Source organism: Cydia pomonella, chromosome 21 (assembly GCF_033807575.1).
Source record: "Cydia pomonella isolate Wapato2018A chromosome 21, ilCydPomo1, whole genome shotgun sequence".
Classification (NCBI taxonomy): Eukaryota; Metazoa; Arthropoda; class Insecta; order Lepidoptera; family Tortricidae; genus Cydia; species Cydia pomonella.
In genome coordinates, this window is record NC_084723.1 from 10,793,021 (window position 1) to 10,816,364 (window position 23,344).

The 23,344-nt window shown below is 38.9% G+C and overlaps 3 protein-coding genes across 7 annotated transcripts in view; 1 reads left to right on the forward strand and 2 right to left on the reverse strand.

Moving 5' to 3' along the window:
- LOC133529636 (uncharacterized) overlaps positions 1 to 2,345 on the reverse strand; it is a 109,106-nt gene extending 106,761 nt beyond the window's left edge. For both annotated transcript variants that reach the window (XM_061867393.1, XM_061867392.1), the window contains exon 1: positions 2,019 to 2,345. In XM_061867393.1, the coding sequence (XP_061723377.1) occupies positions 2,019 to 2,145 (127 nt within the window). In that variant the 5' untranslated portion in view covers positions 2,146 to 2,345. The remainder of the gene's footprint in view (positions 1 to 2,018) is intronic.
- A 321-nt stretch (positions 2,346 to 2,666) lies between these two features.
- On the forward strand, positions 2,667 to 14,235 carry LOC133529642 (uncharacterized). 3 transcript variants are annotated; one of them, XM_061867403.1, is made up of 8 exons: positions 2,667 to 2,962; positions 3,044 to 3,129; positions 4,804 to 4,992; positions 6,088 to 6,211; positions 7,406 to 7,596; positions 7,903 to 9,360; positions 9,820 to 9,921; positions 11,212 to 14,235. In XM_061867403.1, the coding sequence occupies exons 3-8, from the start codon at positions 4,810 to 4,812 to the stop codon at positions 11,332 to 11,334; spliced, it is 2,181 nt and encodes a 726-aa protein (XP_061723387.1). In that variant the 5' UTR covers positions 2,667 to 2,962; positions 3,044 to 3,129; positions 4,804 to 4,809; the 3' UTR covers positions 11,335 to 14,235. The 3 variants fall into 3 exon arrangements, with proteins under 3 accessions (XP_061723387.1, XP_061723388.1, XP_061723389.1); XM_061867404.1 differs by lacking the exon at positions 3,044 to 3,129 and having other exon boundaries at positions 2,667 to 3,004; XM_061867405.1 differs by lacking the exons at positions 2,667 to 2,962; positions 3,044 to 3,129 and adding an exon at positions 4,084 to 4,397.
- Positions 14,236 to 15,708: 1,473 nt separating this feature from the next.
- On the reverse strand, positions 15,709 to 23,142 carry LOC133529662 (zonadhesin-like). 2 transcript variants are annotated; one of them, XM_061867430.1, is made up of 9 exons: positions 22,976 to 23,142; positions 22,204 to 22,407; positions 21,257 to 21,460; positions 18,762 to 18,974; positions 18,263 to 18,448; positions 17,797 to 18,009; positions 17,267 to 17,452; positions 16,758 to 16,970; positions 15,709 to 15,974 (listed from the first exon to the last, which is right to left on the reverse strand). In XM_061867430.1, the coding sequence occupies exons 1-9, from the start codon at positions 23,022 to 23,024 to the stop codon at positions 15,880 to 15,882; spliced, it is 1,563 nt and encodes a 520-aa protein (XP_061723414.1). In that variant the 5' UTR covers positions 23,025 to 23,142; the 3' UTR covers positions 15,709 to 15,879. The 2 variants fall into 2 exon arrangements, with proteins under 2 accessions (XP_061723414.1, XP_061723415.1); XM_061867431.1 differs by lacking the exon at positions 22,204 to 22,407 and having other exon boundaries at positions 22,976 to 23,039.
- Positions 23,143 to 23,344: the final 202 nt, after the last annotated feature.

A 23,344-nucleotide genomic window follows, 5' to 3' on the forward strand; every position in this document is an offset into this window, starting at 1 on the left:
ATGTTATTAAAAGTTAAATTTGACAATTCTGCGCGTCATCGTGGATAGTACGAACTATAGCAAAGTGGGAAGAGGGTCTTCACATTATTGGATGTTTATGATGAGCGGGACATAGCTATTGCGTGCGTAGGATGTCTTGCTCACACACCGGTGCGGCATGCAGCTCCACATCAGTGCGATAAAAATATTATTGTATTACTGATTTACATCAATAAAAAGACGACAAACGGACATTTTATTTGATATGACATACGTACATTATTGTCATAAATCATAATATGTAAGCTGCCACTATCTCAAGGCTAAATAGAGCCAGGCTCTACCTGGCTGAAGTTACAAAAAAAGCGATGAATCTTAAATATCAGTCTAAAGCAAGGATTACTGATTAGTTTCTTCAGGGTTCCAGGTTTAAAAAAACCATGGTCCGTTTCCAATTGAATTTATGAAGAAAGCAAAAATAATTGCTTGGCGGTGCAGATCCAGACCGCAATACACCATTTGGTGACCTCTGGTCTAAAGTATTAGCGAAATGATAAGTCTGTGGTCTAAGCATACAGTTTTTCCACTTATAGTAGAGGCATAAATTGCATTTTATCTTTGTAGACTATACAAAGAGGTGCATCATTAAATCAATATGCATATTAACATAGTAATGCTTCACGGAGAATTGCAATAGATTGTGTAGGATTACAATTATCATAAGAATGTATGATAAACAGGTTCACATTCCTTGCAAGTCTGTGATGAATTATGATTTGTGTTAATTTTATTTGTTTTGATTCTAATTTTAACTGTGTTTTGATGTATAGAGAAGCAACACAAAATTACTGACCACATAATTGTAATACATTATAGACAAACAGTACAGCTGTTTTTATTAAAGTTGCAGGTAAAAAACAGTCTATTAATGTTCGCCCTTAACCTCTAGGCCCCAAAGCATCAAAACTTATCAAGACAAAAATTTTGATGTGTGAAAATAAAGATTTAAATTATACTAGTTGCAAGGAGATAGCATTATGATCTCAGTTGCCAGTTAGTTTTGCAGCAAGTATAATTTCAATCTTTAATGTTAATCGCAACTCTTCAACTAAAACAAAATTAATCATCACTTTTAATTTGTTGCTTGCGATAAAATTTTAAATAGTTAATCATTAATCAATTAAATTTTGCCCATCTCTGATCATAGTTTTATCTTCTTTATCCTTGTTAAGACCAACCAAGAGTGAAAGAGATGGCATTATGACCTGACTCTCTACTTAGTTTTGCGGCAAGTATAGAATGGAATGGAAGACCTTTGTAGGTATCTGGGCAACTAAAGTTGGGCAACATTTTTTTCTGTCACAATGGATGTGAAAAATGCTCAGTAATTTAATATACAAAATAAAATGCATTTGTATGGGATAGTTCATGGAATGCTTCTAGTAGTCTAGTCCCTATGTGTCCAAAAAAATATGGCTGGACAGCAGGACACTCTCGGTTTTGTGTTGGTTATCCCAGATTCCAAGGTCAGTGGCTGTTGAACTTTGTCTCTTGCAAGCTAGCAGGGCAACCAAGGACAAAACTATTTTTGTCAGTTGATGCTTTATTGAAAGCATATCACATAGGCATATCTTCTACCAATAGGGTGTCTAAGTGTCTATGATATGTTATTTATTTACATACAAATTCATTATTGTTTATGTGTTTCGGAATTGTTTTAATAAATAATAATAACATAATAAATCCAATAAGAACAAAAATAAAGTTTAGATTTACCATATTAAATTTGAAGGATGTATAACAATAGTAATTATAAAAAAATACTTAAAAGATTACTTATACTTGTTATAGTATATTTGATAACCAATCACATCAATAAGTGTATTGCTATATATACCTATTTATTCCCAATGGAAATACTTTTAAGCTATTTGTTTGATCATCAATGGAAATCATACTGTTTCTAGTGTTTATGTTTACTGATAAGAAATTCAAAATAAAGTTTTTTTTTCGATGCTTTTAATATAGCAACGACTTACTTCCATAAGCTTCCGTGCAGCGCGTCGCCAAGTCCAGTAATATCAGGAAATACACAAGATACAAGCACCAGACACATGAACCATCACCCTTAAACATTTTAGCACTTCTTTTTGTGTTTTGTGACATGATTAAGAACCAAACACTATTAGGGCTGAAAGCTACTATTTACACCATAAATATCAATGAAACATTACATTTTAATTATAAAAAAATAAAGTTTTTGTTCTAACAAAGCAATTCAGGACACAACGTTCGTAAAAACAACTCGACTGTGACTTTGTCCGTTTCAACGCGCACTCAGTACGAGACAATGCGACGCACTCGCCTCACTTCACAACATTTGCTCACGTCAATGTCAAAGAATACATTGTATGCTATCTGTGGTCAAAACGTCAAAGTGTTGGCTTTTAGTTATGTTGGTGAAACTGAATTTTTGATCATTTAATATCGTACGTGAAATACTATTTAAAATTGGTCGAAGAAGCTTATCTGTGGTGGTTGGGTTTCGGTGTTGCTAGATTGCTAAATACAAAGAGAAACGGGGAATTTTTAAGTTACGTAACCATCATTTTAAATGACATCTATCAACAAATGATCAAATGATCTATCAACAAATTGAAAAATGTTTCCTATATTTTATAAGTTTTTTTGTTTGAATATATAAAATCCTTGTTGGAATAAATAAAATGTGCTGTGATGTGAAATATTACGGACAATTCTATAATATTAATTGGCAACTTGTTAAAACTGTCATGTCTGTCATTGCCATTTCTCAAAATTACCCTTGTCGTTTTAAAATAAATACATTTTAAATGAAAAGCTTGTTATAATGTGAACTGTGTCTTACTATTCATAAAAATACTGAAGCGTAGGAATCTTCTTCAAGAGTGAACGTTTTAAAATTTATGTTCGTTTGAGGAATAATCTAAGTAAGGGGATTCCTGTAAGTGCAATTGTCGCCCAATGAAAAAAATCAAATTCATTCGTAAGTACATCTACAAAATGAAATGTTTGAGGCTTACAGGCTTAGTTCGAGCAGAAACCCCGTGGTGTACATACTTTGCAACATACAGTACAACTCTGCTTTTGTCAGGCTTGCTGGCTAATAAAGTGAGTAGAACATTATTAGTCATTTATTTATACATAACTGCCTTTTTACTCTAGATAATATATTTATTTTCTCTAGGACAAGAGAAATAAAATTTATTTTTTACAAAGGTATACTCTAGCTCTCACTCCAAGGTTTAGAAGCATGCTTACATATCTAATTATAAAAATGGCCAGAGACCTTAATTACTCCCTCTTAGTGTGGTGGAAAGAAAATTCTACGATATTGTCCGGAGTCCGTAGGGCAAGTATGGGGACTGGGGCATATTTACCGTTGGGCCATGAGGGGCTGGGACAGTTGGCTGTAAACCAGAATCTATTTTTTTGGGCAGCTATGGGAGTAACCTATCCAGAGTGGAAATGGCCAAATCATAAAACATGTCTCAAACCCTTAAAAGTACTGACAAAAGAGCATAAACTGCATTCTAAAATTTTATTTTTATTTATTAAATAAATAAATTGTCAACATCAGTCACTGCTGCTTCTAAACTAAAAATATCCCCAAAAATAAATAGAAAAATCAATGAAGGTAAGTCTGAAATATAGAGATTACATAGGTATCCTAATTACATTCATATTAGTATTTTCCTAACTGTAGTGAAGTAAAAATTGGCTTGACTTAATAGGAAAGTGTGTTTGCTTCTTATGGCTTGAATCCCTAGCAACAGAGTAACACTTGAAACTTTAACCTAATAACACCCAATAAGTATGTTACTTGACATTGTAGTAGGTACTCAGCTTTCAATACGAGTGTAAACATTCACATTGCAGTCGCAATAAATTACTTCTACTTCTAAATTCAATTATAACAAAATGTTCTAAAATATATGAAATCTTTTCAAGCAAAAGGTTACTACATTGTCACTTACTATAAGGACGAAATTTGCTCATATCTGTATACAAATATATTGTCAGAGCGTTCTTATGGCAAGCAACAATGTAGCACCTTTTTCTTGAAAAAGACACATAATGTGGTTTAGGCTAAAAGCATAGCTTACTCAATATCCTGTTGAACCATAGCTCTTAATGCAAAGAACTAAAGTCTATATTTAAATGATCTTATTACATTGTTGATAAATGATCTCAAATACCAACTGTTGAGTCAGTAAAGGACTGTTTTGGCTGAGTGGGTGCTTATCAAGACTCATTACTTAATGTGTTTTTAAATATTATTAGTTCTACTACATGTTGACAAAATACTTAAGGTTAGTTTAGTTTATAATACAGATGTGTTGTGTTGTGTGTTGTCACCTAATCCTGTTTTAAATTTGGTATGTTATGTTATGTTTCTGTAAATAAAAAGTGTCAGCAATTAATATTCTTGTATGGAACATTTTCATTTCTTTAAGCATCATCTAATTTAAATAGGTAATAACATTGTGTAAAAATATCATTGCTGTATTTTTATATTGAAATGAAAATCCCTGTTTTGGAAAATGGTAAAGTAGAAAAACTCAATGCCATGCATTTGGAGTGAGACTTCAGGGAGAGACTGAATTCACGACTTGGAGATAGAGACCGGACGGCCTATCATGAGTGTATTCTTGCGCATGGCTCCATATATCTAGCTTGACTTAAAGTATGGACTCACGCTCGACAGCGCAAGTCATGCTAGGCAGTCTAATTAGGGTATTACTAACTTTTCCATTTGTTCTTTATTAAAAAAAATATCCACAGGTGAACATGTCTTCAGTATTCAATAAAAACTCAATACTAACGGGATGTGTCGATTACTTCTGCTTGGCTTGCGAGTCGCAGCTTCGGAGTGATGAGGATGCCATCCAACACATCGGCAAACCCATACACAAGAAGAACCTGGATGCAACTAGCTTTCTGGACAAGCATAAGGATGACCGTGTTAGGAAGGTATGTTTCTAGATGTCTATAATGTTTATGTTATAAATGTAGGTTTCATTATCAACATCGCCTCCCCCTTGTAGTGTCCCCTCCTAGTCCTTGCTGCAGGATCTGCTGGAGCTGGAGCTATCCCAAGTATCAGTATCAGTTTCATTATTCTAGGCCTAGATTCTGGCAAGATAGCATGATACAATTGGATGAGGGCAAAGCATACATGGTTATGAAAATGTACATAATGATGATGATTTTTAAATAAACTCATAGAAAACTGTCAAACTTTATAAAAAGCAATTTAAAGCAAAGCTCTATAATGCATTCATATGCATTGCATTTGTAATGCATTATAGCCGGTATAAATACATTTCTTCCGCTTTGTGGCGAAAACGGCATACAAAAAAAGAACCCACCCAGCGGGTCACTGGTGAATGTGTCAGATGGCTTGGTGCAACCAGTCCTAGAATTTATAGATGTCAAAGAAATTATTCACGACGCCGCGTGCTTTTACTCCTTATGTCATAATAATATTAAAGGTTAAATTTGACAAATCTGCGTGTCATCCTGGATGACACGAACTATAGCATGGAAAAAGCCGTCAAAAATGGCAATCCTATGCTCTTCCATAGACTACATAAGCTAATGCATGGAAATGAAAACATTCTTAAAATGATTGTCACTGTTCTGTAGATATTTCCGTTTTAATGCATTATTGATTCTGATTATACCAATAACCTCTTTGTTTGAAACATTAAGTACTTAGATAAGCAAAAATGATAAGATAATAGATGTCCGGAACTGATAAGCAAAAATAATTACGATGTGACGACCGGGTCTGGCTTAGTAGGTAGTGACCCTGCCTATGAAGCCGATGGTCCCGGGTTCGAATCCCGGAAAGGGCATTTAGTTGCGTGATGCACACAGATATTTGTTCCTGAGTCATGGATGTTTTCTATGTATATAAGTATATATTTATCTATAGGCTGTGGCATCACATTGTGATTAATATATGTTTGTCATTCTTCCGAATATACTTCTTCACATTTAATATAAATAAACAGGATGAAATAAGGGCATAAATATGTACATATATCAAATAAAACTCTTCAGATCAAGAAAGGCTACTACTGCGAATTTTGCAACGTGTTCATGCGGACTGCCGCCAAAGTGGGTCCCCATGTGGCGGAGCCCGCGCACCGCGAGAACAAGTCCGCCCGACCGTTGAGCAGACAAGGTAAGGTTAATTAAGAGTTACTGACCGAGCGTGACTGAAGGTCTCCGTTTAATTGAACGAGCGTTAGATAAGGTACGTTTGGGCAAAATGCTTTGGTATGTCCAGATTTTCTCCTCTGCAGGTCGCGTTTGTCAACCGATTCTCGTGATATTTCGTGAAAAAAAGCAGGTTCGGTAGCTATTTTATATTTTGTCATTTCGCTTTTATCTATGGCACTAAAGACCATTGTGAGTTTGCTGTGATAATTACTCAACGAAATAAGTACTTTTTATTTTTACATTTTTTAAACTAAAGTTGCGAGGTCTGCAGCTCACAGAGCAACTAGTAAACCAGCGCTCCACCATAGCTCTGCTATTTTGAAAATTTTCTAGAAACTTAATTGACAAAAAAAAAAAACATCGAACCTGCTCACATAATTTTAACAGAATTAGCTGAAATGTGACAAGTAGTAGTAGAAAGTAGAACCTTTGAGGAGAGAGGGTAAGACCGCGACAATAAGTCAGTCGGACCGTTGACGAGATGAGGCAAGTCAATGTGTGCTGCCGCCAAAGTGGGCCCCGTGTGGAACCACGCACGCCGACAACAAGTCCATCCGACCGTTGAAGAGAGAAAGAGTGATGATTATATAAGTAAACTGATGGCTCTGTGAGCTTTAGACCTTGCGAACAGAAAAAAAAATCGTATAAATATGAAACCTGCTAACAAAACGAGACGAGTCGTTTAAGAAATTCGAGTACGAGAATAGAATCTGATGGAACAGCCGGACAGACATACTAAATATTTTTGATGACTGGCCACGTAAGTCCATCCGACCGTTAACCTTTTGAACGCCAGACGGCGAAGGAACATGCCGTGCGCCGGACGCAGGCGATCATGATTATTTAAGCGAAATTGAACTTTACGGAGTCCCGCGTTAGTCCCTATTGCATTGGCGAAACTGTCGGCTGTAGCCGTCGGCGTCCTTGGCAAGTCTTTCAGATGTCGGTCATAGCCGACGGTGGCGGTCAAAAGGTTAACGAGATATTTATTATTTATGTGTACTGCCGCTAAAGTGGGATTTTGTGGTTTACCCTCTATGTAGCGAAAAGCGCCCACGAACAGAAAATTTTGCGGGTCGTTGGCAGTGTGTTAACATTTTGCTCGTTTGCAAGTTTCTGCTTAATCCAAAGTAAATTAAAAAACGTTTTCTTGCAGGCAACGGCGTGCTAGCGTTCGATAACGTGTTCATCAACGAGAACGCGTGGCACGGCCTCATCGACGACACGTGTGCGGTCTGCGACGCCGAGTTCGACAACGCACAGATACATAAGACTGACACCTGGCACGCTCTCAATCTAGTGTTGGTGGAGATTGAGATCGGGCCGGACAATAATGTCTATAGAAAGGTAATGTTATAGTAAACTTTCGTCATAATTAACATTAATGTCATCATCATTTATTGTATGGACTTACTGAAGACAAATAATCATCAGTCATGACTTTATCTTTTGGTCTTTTGCATCAGTCATCACTTTTTCACCGATTGGTTAAAGTTTCCATTAAAGTCTCCGTCAAAATCCATTTCTACCTTAAGAAGAAAACCGGTTCCCTAACCGGTAGGTATTTAAACTGCCACTTCATTAACCTTTATCCGTTTTTCAGAGCAGGATTCTCCTTATTATTTATATAAATTTTATAAATATTGTTTTTAGGTTGACGAGTCCACATTCCAATGCCTGACATGCAACATGGTTTGCGCTCAAAACACAATGGCGGAGCATTTCGAAGACGCTGAGCACAAGAAACTGTACCAACAGTGCTGTGTATCTGCCAAAACAAATAACAATCAGAAACAAAATGGTACAGAAACGGCAAAAAATGAACTGGCGAATAAATCCTCGGAAAAAGAAGTAAAGGAAGAAAAAGCACAAAAGACAGCTGAGAAAGAAACTATTAAGGATGAGAAATCTAGCAAATCTCCTGAAAATGAATCTCCAAAGAAAAAGTCAAAGCAATCGCCTGAAAAAGAATCTAAAGAGGAAGCTACGAAAACAGAAGTTGAAAAGAAGTCTGGAGAAGCAAAAGAATACGAAAAGAAGGATACGAAGACGGCTGAAGTTGCAAAGCAAGAAGTTAAAAAATCAGGAAAAGGAGGCAAGGATGCGCTTGGAAAAACCGATAGAGACATTTGCAAAGGTTTAGGAGCCGTGAACTATATCACCAGGGATGTCTGCGGGAAGCAATGGTGCATCCTCTGCGATTGGGCCATGGACGACAGCGCTGTTAAAAGTCACATCGAAAGCAGACATCATCAAACCTTACTCAAGATGCACAAAGAGAGACAAGCTCAGAACCAAAATGGCGAACTCGAAAATGGCGAAGACCTTAATGAAAATATGAGCAGAATCTCTGATTCCGCGAGTGAGTTTCAGAAGAATGATATCAAGCTGGATTTAATTGACAGTGGCGCATACTGCAGAAAATGCTCAAAGAATATCGACTTCGATTTCGATGTGATTAAAGATCATATTGAAGAGCATAAAAAGAAACCGGCCAAAGAAGCCAAAGAAGTAAAAGAGGTGAAACCATTCCCAACTGGAAGTGAAACGAAATCTTCAACGAATCTCTTCACGACCCCCGTTCACAAGAACGATCCAAAACCAAAGCAGGAAAAAAGAGAATCTCGAGCTTCTTCGGTAGATTCCAATCGCGAACTAGATGAAATTGACGCGTTCGCAAAACAGCACAACTTGACATACAACATTGGCAACAGCAATGTATTCTGCCGCCTCTGCGTGACCAAAATACCGGCTTGTCTCAAGAACATGAGAGAGCACGTAAACGGAACAGGACACAAAAGCAAAATCGCCAAAACGACCGTTAAATCAACAGTAAACGCGCCCACTATGACTCCTTCGCATGTCTTCATAGACAACGTTATAACTGTTGAAAACATGTTCTCAAAGGACATTGTGATAAATGAGAAGTATGTGGTGAATATACTGAGCTTTCTGATGATCACGAAGAACGGTGCGACGCTTAGGTGCCAGGCTTGTGAGGTTAATGTAGCCATGTCGGAGATAGACAAGCATAAGAACACGCCGAAACATGAGAGGACGATGAATGAGGCTATGGTGGCTTCGTCAGAGGATTCGGAATTCATTAGAGAGGTATACAAAATACACTTATCCTATAGCGTCCCACCGTCCTAATAATAGCTACAATGAAATTTAAATGGAAGTTGCTTTTTTTTGTTTCGTTCGAGTTCTATTTTTTCTTGTATGGTGCCGCCACTTGAGGTTATTTAATTCAGTTAAGTCAATGCTTTTTGGTCTAGGAGGTTGAAGTTGTTTTTATTTTTAGTACACAATAACTGTTCGTAGTAATTTAGAGAATTAAAATTTAACCGGTTAATGATACCGGTTAATAGTGGTTTACCCCATTGAGTCAACAAGGAACTTATTTTAAAGATGCGTGGCAATAACTGTAAAATAACTACGTTTAGTATTTAGGGACACGTAGTACGTGTTTGTTATTCACGTTGGCCATATTAAGCAAATAAACGAATATTTGGGGAAATTTTACTTTCTTTCGATTGACCTCTCTTATCTCCGGGTGAACTATTTCAGATCCGCCCGAACCTGTTCCACTGCGGATTCTGCAACCAGCTGGAAGCCACCTGGGCCACCATGAACGCTCACCTCAAGAGTACGGCGCACCGTCAAGCTAAGGTTCCTTTCCAGATTTATTTATTTTATCTGTCCCTGATTTATGACTCTTAGGACCACTTGCATCATCCCACTAACCTGGGGTTAACCGGTTAAACCGTTAACCCAGTGTCAAAATGTACTGGTAACCATGGTAACCTCAGGTGGCCCTTAGCGCCACTTGTACCATTCTACTAAAGCGTGGTTTACCGGTTAAACCTGGAGTTACCATGGTTACCAGTACAATTTGACACTGGGTTAACGGTTTAACAGCTAACTCTGGGTTAGTGGGATGGTGCCAAGTGGGCCTTAGTAGCGCGAGAAAGTCTATAGTTCGTTTTTTTAGCATTACAAAAAAGGTAGGCTTATGGACCCGGGTACGTCCTTAAACTACGTCCAAAAGAGAGGTATGGGCATTGTGAATATCATCTCGCTTTGTGTGGTAGGGCACAGCCAGTGGATGTCATTCCAGATCTAGAGCAGAGCCCAACTGGGGATGTACCTCCACCTTACAGAAAACAGCAGCCAAATAACGCTAGACCCTACTCATAGTGTTGTGTTCCTGCCGGTGAGTAAGGTTGTCAGAGCTCAACGAGGAGGGGGCGGGTTTAGGGTCGGCAACGCGCATGTAACTCCTCTGGAGTTGCAGGCATACATAGGCTACGGAGACTGCTTACCATCTGGCGGGCCGTATGCTTGTTTGCCACCGACGTAGTATAAAAAAAAGGGTAAACAATCTTGACATGAACAAAAATCATGAATAAAAATGAGTTACTATTACTTATGAAAGCAAAAGAATCTAAATGATCGTATATGACATATAATTGTTACATACTTGATGTGACTTATTTTTCAAAAGAGTTTTTCAATATAAAGAAACGTCAATACCGCTTACCTTCATTCTAATGCTAAAAAAACGGACTATATAATCTCTAAAGTAAGCTTTTACATGACCTAATTTTTCGTCTTGGATTACTCCGATTGTAAAACAACTGGTGTCCAATAAAAACATCATTAAAAGGTTATGGTTTAAAGATATGTAGAGGCTAACTGCCTTCTCTCTCTCTTAGCGTATGTTATCTAGAAAAGCGCCGTCTACAATTTAACCGACTACACCGAACCGGTGCTTAACACGATTAGTGCTTGAAAATGTATATCTAGGTTCTCTGAAAAATAGCAGGCTTGGTTAGTTGAAAAAGGCGGCAAACTTGAAGAATGTAGGTGTATAGAACCAGCCTCCCATACAAATTTTGAACTTCGCGTGTTCTACTGAGCTGGCTTGACAAAGTATAGTAACACATAAGTTTTTTCCAGACGTCGGCATCGTGGCGCATGCAGGAGTACGTGCCGATGATCGCGCAGCACAGGATGCGCCAGCGCATGCAGCTCGACTTCTTCACCAGGATGCTCGTGGGGCAGATGTTCGGAGACGACTAGACACGTCATACTGTTAGATGCCGATTATGATCGACGAAGTTCCTCTCTAAAACTACGTATGGATAACCCGGTATGTTTTGTCACTTAAATACCGTATAATTGATAAAATCAATTAACCGGTTAAACCTGTAGATTTAACCGGTTTATTTACAAATGAAATTTATTTTAGAGACTGTAATATACATCTTCCTGATATTGGTTCCTACTGTATCTTTAGAGTATGATGCACAGTTTGGACAGTCAAGGTCTAAAATATCGAAAAGAACTAAGCGCCAAAAAACATGTGTACACGTTCATATTGCTTAGACATTAAGGTACTGTATAGATATTTTTGGTGGCTCTTTATCCTTATCGCTATTATACCTTGACTGTAAAAGATAATGGAGTACAGTAGCCATCAGAAATATAATCTGAACACGTCTTTATTACCAATGCGCTAGAGTGCGTGTTTAGATATTTATGAGGACCTCGGCCGCTCTGATATATTTGACGGCGACTGTACGTGCCGGAGATAGAACAAATGTTAGGTACTAATGATTAGTCACATGCTGCAAGGCGCCGTTTAAAATTGACAGAGTTCGTCTGCATAATGTTTCATATAGAGATCGAATCGGTATGTTTTGTAGTTAAAAATACTCGTGTCTCAAATAACCGGTTAAACTTACTAATTACCGGTTTATGTGTTAAGTCTTATTTGATTTACCGGTTATTGAATAAAAGAAATCCGTTTAAAAGCTGTTTTATCTGGCATTCTATTACCGGTTCCAAATTACCGTATGTAGGATCGAAAATCCTTTAATTTTTCAATGGCTAATATTTTTTACGATGCAACTGATTAACGTTAAGTGTAGTATTTTATATTTAAGATATTTCTATGTTTTGTTATGTAATATAAGTGATTAAAATGTACACTAGATTTAATATTTTTGATAAGACCAAAAGAGATTCCATTTCGTTCGTGGTTTAACCAAGTATTAAATATCTTTATTTCGAAACAGACTATACAACGTGTTACACCAGCCACTGAAAGTGAGTAGTACACATTGTGGTGGTGGTACACGTTGTATAATAGGTCATACTGAGCAACTTTTGAAACCAACCCCGAAATCGTGTATACAAATAAATACAATAAAAAATATACAACGTGTACCCACGTCAGTTTCAGTGGCTGGTGTAGCGCGTAGTTGTTAGTAATAAGGAAAAACAAATAAATGAATACACAGTTATCCTATACCTTTAAACGAGCAATTCTTCTATATATATATTTCGGGGATCTAGGAAACGGCTCTAAAGATTTCGATGAAATTTTCTATATGGGGGTCTTATCTCTGGCAAAAAGCGCATTTTTGTATGTTTTCTGAGCTTACTCAAGGCGATTAATTCTAAAATTGCTCGACAAGTTTCGATCCATGACAAGGAGGAGGAACGTGAGTGTGTCATTTTAATATAATATGTGTGAGCCTCACGGAGTTAATTAAGTAAGCGCATTTCCAATACAAAACGAATACACATAGCGTGTTCTTGGCAGTGAATGTGTTAATTTCTGATCTGAATATTCCACTTTTATGATAAGTATGACATGGTCCATTTCATTTAACACATTCACTGCCAGACAAAAAACGGCGCACTACCCCAGAAACCGGTGGTCTATAGCTGCGTACAAAACAACCCGCCCAGCGGGTTGTCCGGCATCTGAACAAAGTTCACGAGCGCCCACCAGGTGGGTTCCCATCAGTGAATGTGTTAAAGTTGTCCCAAATAGAATTTGAAATAGAGGTGGATTGTCAAAGAAAACTCTAGCCGCAGTAAATGTGACCGCCATCTTTAGACACATTATTAAAACTTTTAGAACGCCATTTTCTATGATCCTTATTCTTTCACTGTTAAGCGTTAAATATCAAAAAGTGGCGTCATCTACTAGCTCATATCTTTGGCCTATGCTCTATTAGATTAGATGGAGAAACTTTTTGATATTTAACAAATTTATCCCATATCAGTGAAAGAATGAGGATCAAAGTCAAATGAACAAAATGAAAAGGTGGAAATTGCATTCTAAAAGTTTTAATCATGTGTTAAAAGATGGCAGTAAATTTATTGTGGCTACTAAATTTTCTTTAAGAATCCACCTCTATTTCAAATTCTCTTTAGTTGTACACTAGCTACACTACATTTCCCTTTTTTAAATTTGTATGTTTTTTGTTTATACTCAGGATCACGAGCTTTTTCGATGCTGATTTAAAAAAGCAGTATCCCTTGATTTTTATTTAGTAGTTTGTATGACGGTAACTGAATGGAAGGATTTGAAAATGTATGAAAATTTCGAGACACTTTTTTTCTCCAATTAGGATCGAAAGAAATCTGCGTAAAATAAACATTAAGTTTCTAAAATTTGAATAAAAAGTGTAATAAAATGGTCGACTTATGCACAAAATCTGGCGTTCTCAGCTCGTCAGTATCATCGGTTAGGATGAGTACGTATTTCTAAGTGTCTCTTTGTGGGACCCTCAGTTGCCCCTTATTAATATGAGACAAAGTGGTCCCTTTTCGGTTGAAACGACACATTTGTTTAAACTTAATTACTGTGTACTTGAATGATTTTGGTTTTTTTTTATGTCCTATCGTTAGTATGTAAGTTCAACCTAATAGGTATCGTAAGTTGAATCGTTTGTAATGTCGTAACTCGTAACTTAAGCATAATATTTAAGTTGTTGCTATTCGTGCCTTGCCATTTTTAAATTAAGTAAAGCTAATTTTCTGTTGATTTCAATCTATTATCTATGTAAAATGTTGAAAACTTGTTTATATGTGATTTAAAATTCCAAATACTATAAAAATCATCTGGTCAATTTCTTGTGATAAAATTGTTGCTTTTACTATAATAAAGATTATTCATCATGCGAAGACTATTATTTTATTTACTGTAGTATTTAAACAGGATTAAATAGTACATTCTAAAGTGCGATTAAAAATATTGTGTGTGCCCCGGGCGGTACAAGAATTATAAACTCGTGTTCATTAAGCCCGATGCTGAAGGCCAGGGCTTAATTAACACGAGTTGAAATAGAATTTTTGTTCCTGCTCAATACATTTATTTCGAAAAAAAATCATAACCGACACTCTTTATGCCAAATTGTCCCAAATTCAAAAGTTACCACATAACACTGCTAGGCAAAACCTATAGGGAGCGTGCATGAACGGTAGGAGGCAGCACAGGAGCCGTCAGATTTTTGGCGCGAGGCGTAAATGTGATGTTTTTTGTTCCGATGTAGCCCACAAGATGGCAGAACATACTAGGCACAAGAAAACACGTGACGTGTACATGTGCATGCGCATGTTTATGGTTCCGATTCAGGCCACAAGATGGCAGACCCTCCAACGCGCACGGTCCCTATTTCAATCAAAAAAATTGACAATAACAACTTGGGTTTCTATGTCAATGGGAGCCGAATTTCAGCCTACAGTGCGAGGGGCGTCAACAAGAATTTACTCTTAAGATATCCAGGAGCAGAAGGCTAAAATAAAATAGAAAATAGAGTACAGTCTACAGAGAAATATTATAATATATATACTATATGATATGTCAGGGAAATTGGTTACAAGGGGCAGCCAAGTAATATAAGTGTGTGTAGGTGATGAACGTGATGATGTTTAATCTATGATGTCTATTAATAATAATATATAATAACACCGCCGGCCTCGACAACTAGCGAAAACATTGTTATGGCAGGTGCCCGGACCTTGCAATAACCTAGTCTCATTATCTACCCAAACTTCAATCCATAGACCGTTATACTGTTCACTTTTTCTACAATAGTCCCAATGCCTGTTGCGATCGGTCTATTGTTGCGCCTGTGTACGGGTTCCAGCAGACATTCTACATGACATTAAAGCTCTCTAAGGGGCCTCTAGATGTTGGATCTATATCCCCACGCAAGCCTATCAAAAGACCGGGATTTATAGGCCTGTGAAATCCAAGGAGATACAAAAATAAATAATAATTCAGCCTATACATATATATACCATACGTCCCACTGCTGTGCATAGGCCTCCTCTCATGCGCGAGAAGGTTTGGGCTATAGTCCCCACGCCGGCCCAATGCGGGTTGGGGACTTCACATACACCTTTAAATTTCTTCGCGGATGTATGCAGAAATTTCTCAATGGTAAATATCAAATTATATTCCGTAAATAAGTTCCCATAAACTAATCGGTATTATTATTTCATTGGCCTTTGAGTCTATTACAGACTATTCAAACAGTGTCAGGTAGGGCGGCAGCGCTTTTCATGGCTGTGTAGGCCAATACGGGAGCGGCAAACACGACCAGGATTTCTATTGGCAGCATGAAGTAGGTAGGTGTTGTAAAACAATACAAATACAAACGGTTCAGTTTATTCCTGTCAACAATGTTCCACGGGTTAAATGTGTTGAACCCGTTTTACCCGCTGTAAATGTTGGACTGGTGGAATCGAGCCACGTTTTCTTGGATGAGGGTAGTAAATATGAGGGGCTGGTGTGGGTGTGGTTGAGACGCAGATATTGCCATCTCACTCGTAGCCCACTGCGGAGTGACAGCTGCCCTTGCAGTTCTCGCTATAAGGACCGTCGCAAGCGAAATATTGGCTGATGCCTGGGCATTTATCTGAAACAAAATGAATGATCAACTGAAATAGATATTAGTGACATTATCTATGAAAAGGGACCTTACTGTCGGTGGCGCTTACGCCATTATCAACGATGCTCCCATATTATGAAGAACGCCGCGCTACGCAGTGCGGCGTTTCATAGATAATGTCACATTATATACCACAGAAAAAGTGACCAAGCCGGAGGCCGGGATTGAACCGGTGTGTCAGCTTACGTGACTAACGTCCTGACCAATAGACCACCCGGTCACGGCGGTTGGTACCTATCCCCTATTCTCGAGGAGGTAATATTAGTAATTATGCTATCTTTGAAAGGCTGGATAGCACAAATCGAAAATATGTAATAAAATAAGTTCCCTAGTTGTAAAATTAATGATGTCTTATTTTTACCTAAAAATAATCATTAAAACTATTGAGCTTCGAAGTAGGTAGGCTTGAACACACAACCTTCAACATATTGCGCCAAATTAATAGTTAAATCACGTAGCATTTCACAAGTATTGTGTACATATTTTTGGCACTTTGACCGTTAGATATTTAATACCTATACTGTACCATGATTGGGATAATTCTTTCACTGGACTGTGTGAATTCCGTCTAAATTCTGTGACATGTGAGTGGATATTTCCACACTGTTTATAGAGTTGTTTTACCATTACACACGCACTACTTGCAATGCAATAGACAAACGAACTTACTGGGACAAGTAGTGAAAAGCCAGTTACGACTCTGGCCTTATGGAAATAATCTTACAAAATTGCTACAATTAAAAATCTTACCACACTGTTCTGCAGTGATGCATTGACCATTAGGCTTGTTTCTAATGTATCCAGCATCACACACGCACTTATTCTTGCACTCGATCAAGCTTGGTGGTGGACAGGTGGTATGAGGCCAGTGTCGGCTCTGGCATGTTCGTTCGCGGGGACAGATGTAGACGCAGGAAGGGACTTCGTGGCGGGTGGCGTTGTCGCAAGACACCGGCTCTGGGCCTGGGAGAAATAACCTTGTTAATTGTGTACCTATAGTGTAAATGCGTCATACATAGGCTACGGACACTGCTTATCATCAGGCGGGCCGTATGCTTGTTTGCCACCGACGTAGTATAAAAAAAATACACATATTTATGATATAATTTCCTTTTCTGTTGGTACCCAGTACTGTAGAACACAAGTCCACAATTTAGGTAGGTGGCCTTCATTTATCTTTAACGTTTTGAAAAGGAAAGGCAACTTTTGGTATTATTTCACGTTACGGGTTGAAATTGATTCAACAGATTCAAACTCACTTTGTGGCGTTTCTGTCGTAGTAACGGATGGCGGGTCCAATATTTTCGGAGGCGACGCCGGATCGACGTAAACGCATTTGCCATCTATGTCCCGTACGCGGTTTGATAAACAGTAGCAGTGCCCTTCGCAGTTTGCTTCGTTTTCGCCGTCGCATTGGAAGTACTCGTTTTCGCCGGGGCATTTGTCTGAAATTGGAAGTAGATAGATATACCTCGCTATTTTGGGAATAAAAGAAGGTGCAGAGGGAGGGTTAAATGTCCGCATGGATAAATATCCGTCGATTGAAAAGCAGGGTCCTTACTCGTATCCTTTAGGACGTTATTGTCATCCTCTAAAAATGTTTGTCGTTTGTTTAAACTTACGAGCGTAAGTAATTAAGACAATTCTCGGTTCGTTCGTGCATTAACAGTATTTGGAACTCAGAATATTGTTTCTCTTGAACATAGGTAACATACTATTGGCCTGGACTGGGAGATTAGTCTAAATATTTAACTGTTCTCTTTGGGTGAGAATGGTTAGATGGACTTACCACATTGTTCTTCCGTGACACAAACGCCGCTAGGCTCGTTTCTCACGTAGCCCTCGTCGCAAATGCATTTGTCCGTGCATATTATCTCAGGGCCAGGTGGAGCACAGGGTAGGGGAGGCCAAAAGCGGTTCTGACAGGATCTCTCTGGAGGACATCCGTGTACGCAAGCTAGGGTCTCGTGCCTGGTGGCGTTGTCGCACGTGAGCTTGGGGCCTGAGGGTAATTTCATCATGAAGTACAAAATTCGCGTAACGAGAATAATTTTCTCTATCGGATTAATATTCTAGGACATCTCCTTTTAATAGTTAAAGTGGGCTTAAACGTGATATTCAGATAATAACAGTGCAGTACTATCGTTACCGTGTTGCTGGTGTATCTTAGCTGGTGGAAAAGGAAAAAAACTTATGATTTTCTGTTAATGTATGATTTTATTACGTTTCGGGTTGAAAATAAACTTCAAACTCACATTGTGGGTTTTCTGTCGTAGTAGCGAGCGGTGGGCCCAATATTTTCGGAGGCGACGCCGGATCGACGTAAACGCATTTGCCATCCATGTCCCGTACGTAGTTTGATAAACAGTAGCAGTGCCCTTCGCAGTCTGCTTCGTTTTCGCCGTCACATTGGAAGTACTCGTTTTCGCCGGGGCATTTGTCTGAAATAGACAAAGCAAGCAATGCAGGCGAGGATTGTTCTTTCAGGAATAAAACAGAAGATGATGAGGCTTCATCTAACTCTCGTAGTGTACCTCATACTGTGCGCAAAGCGATTCATCGATCCTTAGTTCGCCGAAAAGCGTGCTTCACACTGTCTAGCTCAAACAGTTATGGCTTGTATAAATAGGTATTTACACGACGCGCGTAGGATAAGTTAAGTACTTAATACCAATTCAAAATTCACCGGTTTTAATGAAATTCTTCAAATGGAAGAGTTTTTTTGCGATGGTTATTAGGTACTGGGCCACTTACCGCACTGTTCTTCCGTGACGCAAATACCACTAGGCTCGTTTCTTACGTAGCCATTATCGCAGATGCATTTATTTGTGCATTTGAGCCAAGGCGCCGGCGGGGCACAGGACGGAGGCGGCCAGTGGCGGTTCTGACAGGACCGTTCTGGAGGACAGCCGAATCTGCAAGCCAGGATCTCGTGTCTGGTAGCGTTTTCGCACTTAAGCTTAGGACCTGCGTGAGACAATACCTACATCATATTATCCGTACATGTACGCGCAAATATACTTACCTAACCTACTTCAATAAAATGTGGCTAGGATCAATCCGATAAATATGAAAAAGCACCCAAAAAAACGTATTATGCTCAAAAATGTATGGAATGGACATGGTTCACAATATCAGCGAATGGAATTTCGTACAATTTTTTCTTCGCCGTAAAGTAGGTATAGGTAAGCCTCGTCAGTGGGGCGACACTCCTCCTTTCGGTCATTTTCGACTCCGGTCGGCTCAGCATTGCTCCGAGCAATTATTAGGGTTGGCATAACTTGACGTCTCTTTGCGTGCTCGACCACAGATAAGACTTGAATTTTGACAACCTTAAATAGCCGAAAGAGATAGTGCCATACATTAGAAAGGGACAGCATGATTCGTCCCTGAATCGCTGTCAAACTTCGGTTTTGTAGGAAGTGACAACTGAAAACTGTTAGTGACAATTCTGTAGGGTAGTCAAAGAGTAGTATAATATATAGGACAAAGAGAGCCGTTTCGTGGAACTTTTGTGTATCCATTTTGAAGCGTCATCTGTAATTCTTAACCAAAAGCATTAACGCCAATATTACCTACCTATACATACGTATGGGGCCTGTTTACACATTTATTGTTTAGTGCGAGTTTATATATTTGCTACAATTGCATAAACTCACACTAAACTCACACTAAACACTAATCAATATGTAAACAGGATCATATATAATTTGTTATATCAAAAGTTTTGCTGTGTGCGTGTGTACTTAACACTTCCAGTACCCATTAACAAACAACTTTATTATAATGTTTACTTGATGTAAAATATATGGGCAAACAGATATTGTAAAGACATGCCAGTAAGCTTTCTATCACCGCACCGCTCGCCGTCGGCAGGGTGTTCATCCTCACACCCTAGAACCTAAATGGTCGCGTACTGTGTGGTTTAAGAGGAATTTCCTCCCGCGAACGCTTCGGCTGTGGAATGAGCTTCCTGCCGAGGTTTTCCCGAGGGTCTACAGTATGGGGTTCTTCAAAAAAGGAGTGTACAGGTTTTTAAAGGGTCGGCAACGCGCATGTAATGCCTCTGGTGTTGCAGGCGTCCATAGGCTACGGTAACTGCTTACCATCAGGCGGGCCGTATGCTTGTTTGCTACCGTCGTGGTATATACTTAACTTTTGTATAAAAAAAGTAGTACAATACACTGTTATACAAAGTACGATTTTAACAAGAAAATTATAATGAAGTAGTTAGTTAATTATTGGATAAAATAATTTTAAACGGCTGTATAATATAAAGAGGAGCACGAAACACAATTAAGCATTTTTTTATTTTGCGGGTATGCACAAGTTTTGAATCCAAGGGCAGAGAGCCTACCGCGAACCACGAACGAAGTTTGCTACTGTGACGCACTTGTAAATGTGTACGTAAGTGTGACAGAGAGGCAAAATTTCGTTCGGGGATTCGCGGTAGGCTCTCAGATAACAGATAAAGTGTAGCCAACTTGGATGCGGGTATGCCATATTAAAAAAAAACTACTTGTGTTAAGTGAAAAATAGATGGCGCAATTTTTTCGAAGAAAGGGCTTTATAGGCAACTGTCCCGCCCCTGACGGCAGTACTACGAGTATTAATTATTTTGTGGCCTCGTGTCACGTGCCGGTACATTGAATTTTGAATGGGTTAGTGCACGGTCTAATTAGCATTTAATCTATGGAGCTGCCCGTCTAATTCGCAAATTGTCTATATCGCATTTCGTCTAAAAAGCAACTGGTCTACTTTTTTTGAGAAGCAATTCTTCTAAGTAGCAGTTTGCTTACTAAGCAACTAGTCTAAGTAGTAACTCGAATGAATAGCAGTTCGCCTAATCTACCATCTCACATTGGATTTAATGTAAAATTTCAAGAAAAGTAATATTTTCCTTATACGTACAAAATGTCTGAAACAGTCCTGAAATTTGGTATTTATGTAAATCAAAAGCGCCTTTTTCGAGTCCACACCATTTGCCATTTGGGGATCTCAAGGAATCGCAGCCATCTTGGAAAATGTGTACCATCCGGAGAAATTCGCGTTTTACTCTAAATCTACGTTATCTAGTAAAATATGTCACGTGGACGTGATACGACCTATTAGGGGCTAATACGTATATCTGGTCGCCAGACACTTAATTTTTGCTTAGAGGGACAAAAAAGGTATGTTATTTGTCTGTGTCTGTAAGATAGCAGAAAATATTCGGCAATAGGGATAGATCTAAATAACCCCTTACTGACCTGGTGGAGCTTCCGTCGGGGTTGTAACAGGCGAAGGCGTTATCGGTGGTGGCGGTGACGGGTGGTTGTCGATTGGAGGAGGGGCGGTAGATACGCAGGTGCCGTTAGCGTCGCGACCGTAGCCATCTGTGCAGTGGCAGCTGCCCGTGCAGTTCGCGCTGTACGGACCGATGCAGGTGAAGTACTGGTTGTTGGGACATTTATCTGAAAGGTAGGTCCTTATGTCAACTATTGACATTCGAGTATATCCAAGGACGGGTCTTACGGGCAATAAGAATGGGGCCAGTACAGCGGTGTCACGCACAACGAATTTGAAACGCCACAACAGCGCGATTAGTGAGTTCGCATCACGCGCGTCATGGGCTGCAACTAGTTGCGTTAGAGCAGCGGTTCCTAACCTGGGGGTAAAACTGGTATTTCAAGGGGGTATAGGGTATAAGCTTTAATTAAAGATAACAAATATTAGATCTATAAGAATGACTATTGATGATTATTGGGAGGAGGGGTAAAATCAGGATCCCTAGTTAGTCTAAGGGGTGACAGGACTAAAAAGGTTAGGAACCACTGCGTTAGAGTCTTAATTTAGACTGCGCGATTGGCTCGAATTCGTGAGTGATACCACTGAACTAGCACTATTCTTAGTGCCCGTAAGGCGGGCCATACACGCGGCGCGGGCGGGCGGGACGGGTCCCGTCCTTAGATATCAACCTAATTCTTATTATTTTTTGTCAACTTGTTCATGCATGACGATATACCTATCACGTCTCGTGTTTACCGTAGATATTTTCTATAATAATGATTATTATGCAGTTATTATTATTTTAGTTCACTGTACAGTTTGGACGACAACGCGCAACATTCATAGTAAATTAAAAGCATCTCAATAAAAACATGTTGTGCTGTTTTTTGTTTTTAAGTGTGTTATAAGATCATATTTGCAAACTTACCGCACTGTGCGAAAGTGACACAATAACCTCCATACTTATTCTTCGCGTACCCGTCTTCACATACGCATTGCACCGTACAAGGTCCCATAGGAGGCACGCAGGGAAGTTCGGGACCGTTCCTGTTCTGGCATGTCCGCTCTGGGGGACAGGGGTCGCGACATTGGACGACCAAGTGTTGCGACGGGTCGCATTGTATGTCAGGATCTAGGAAGAAAATTTAGTAAAATAGTAATAATTTCTCTTTCGCATTGTATGATAGTGGCGCCCACCTAGATTCAGGACACATTCGTTATTTAAATAGTAATTCTTGCCACGATGGGCGTTATCAACTTGTAGACGGGTAGAGCTAACACTACCTGCACGACTTTGTTTTGCAACGTATAATTTTCGTAGGTTAGATACTTAGTGAAATTATAACTAGGTACCTAGTTCTATACCGTGAATGATTCCCCTATTTGATCGAAGGTATTTGCTTTTTTGTTTGAAATGTTGGTGCCCTCTACCTACTTAGTTACTGCTAATTTACTTATAGCAGGTATATACTGCGTTTTGTACCTACCTAGAGACAGACCAAGGTAAATTGTCAGCGATTTTGACAGCCCAGACGGAGTAAGTGTTTTTAAGCATCAAACTTCTAAGCAATTATGACTTTTACTTGCAACGTATGGGCTATCAAAATATCTTGGTCACTGCCAACTTATCTTGGTCAGACTCTATGCTCCAGGCAAGTTAAATATTATGAACATATTTAAATGAAATAAAGACCACCAACCTGCTCCACACAGCCCGAACAGGGCTAACATCAGTAAAGTCCGAAGCATGTTGCCCTCTCTGCCGTTGGGACCGGATTAAGCAACATCGTGCCTGCAGCAGAGTTTATTTCATTATTTTCCTTACTGTGTAGTTGCCTTCATTATTTAAATCAACATTATACTGGTAATACAGTCAGCACCAAACATTTTGTAAAAATATAATTAGGTAATTCTGAAAATCACCTATGTCATACATACCTAATCAATTCGGAATAACCCGAATACACCTTATTCCATGTTTTATAAGTCTAAATCGGAGCCCAGTCATTCTTATACATTTATATATAGACATAATATGAGGTTACTTGTCAAAGTTATATTTACTGCTA

Excerpts from the sequence above, each read along its gene's own strand:
- LOC133529662 (XM_061867430.1), bottom strand. The coding sequence starts at position 23,024 with ATGCTTCGGACTTTACTGATGTTAGCCCTGTTCGGGCTGTGTGGAGCA. Across the intron at positions 18,010-18,262 it reads TACGACAGAAAACCCACAAT|GCCCCAAGCTCACGTGCGAC; the intron begins GTGAGTTTGAAG and ends AATTACCCTCAG. Across the intron at positions 15,975-16,757 it reads CATCACTGCAGAACAGTGTG|ATAAATGCCCAGGCATCAGC; the intron begins GTAAGATTTTTA and ends ATTTTGTTTCAG.
- LOC133529642 (XM_061867404.1), top strand. The coding sequence starts at position 4,810 with ATGTCTTCAGTATTCAATAAAAACTCAATACTAACGGGATGTGTCGAT. Across the intron at positions 4,993-6,087 it reads AGGATGACCGTGTTAGGAAG|ATCAAGAAAGGCTACTACTG; the intron begins GTATGTTTCTAG and ends AAAACTCTTCAG. Across the intron at positions 7,597-7,902 it reads ACAATAATGTCTATAGAAAG|GTTGACGAGTCCACATTCCA; the intron begins GTAATGTTATAG and ends TATTGTTTTTAG.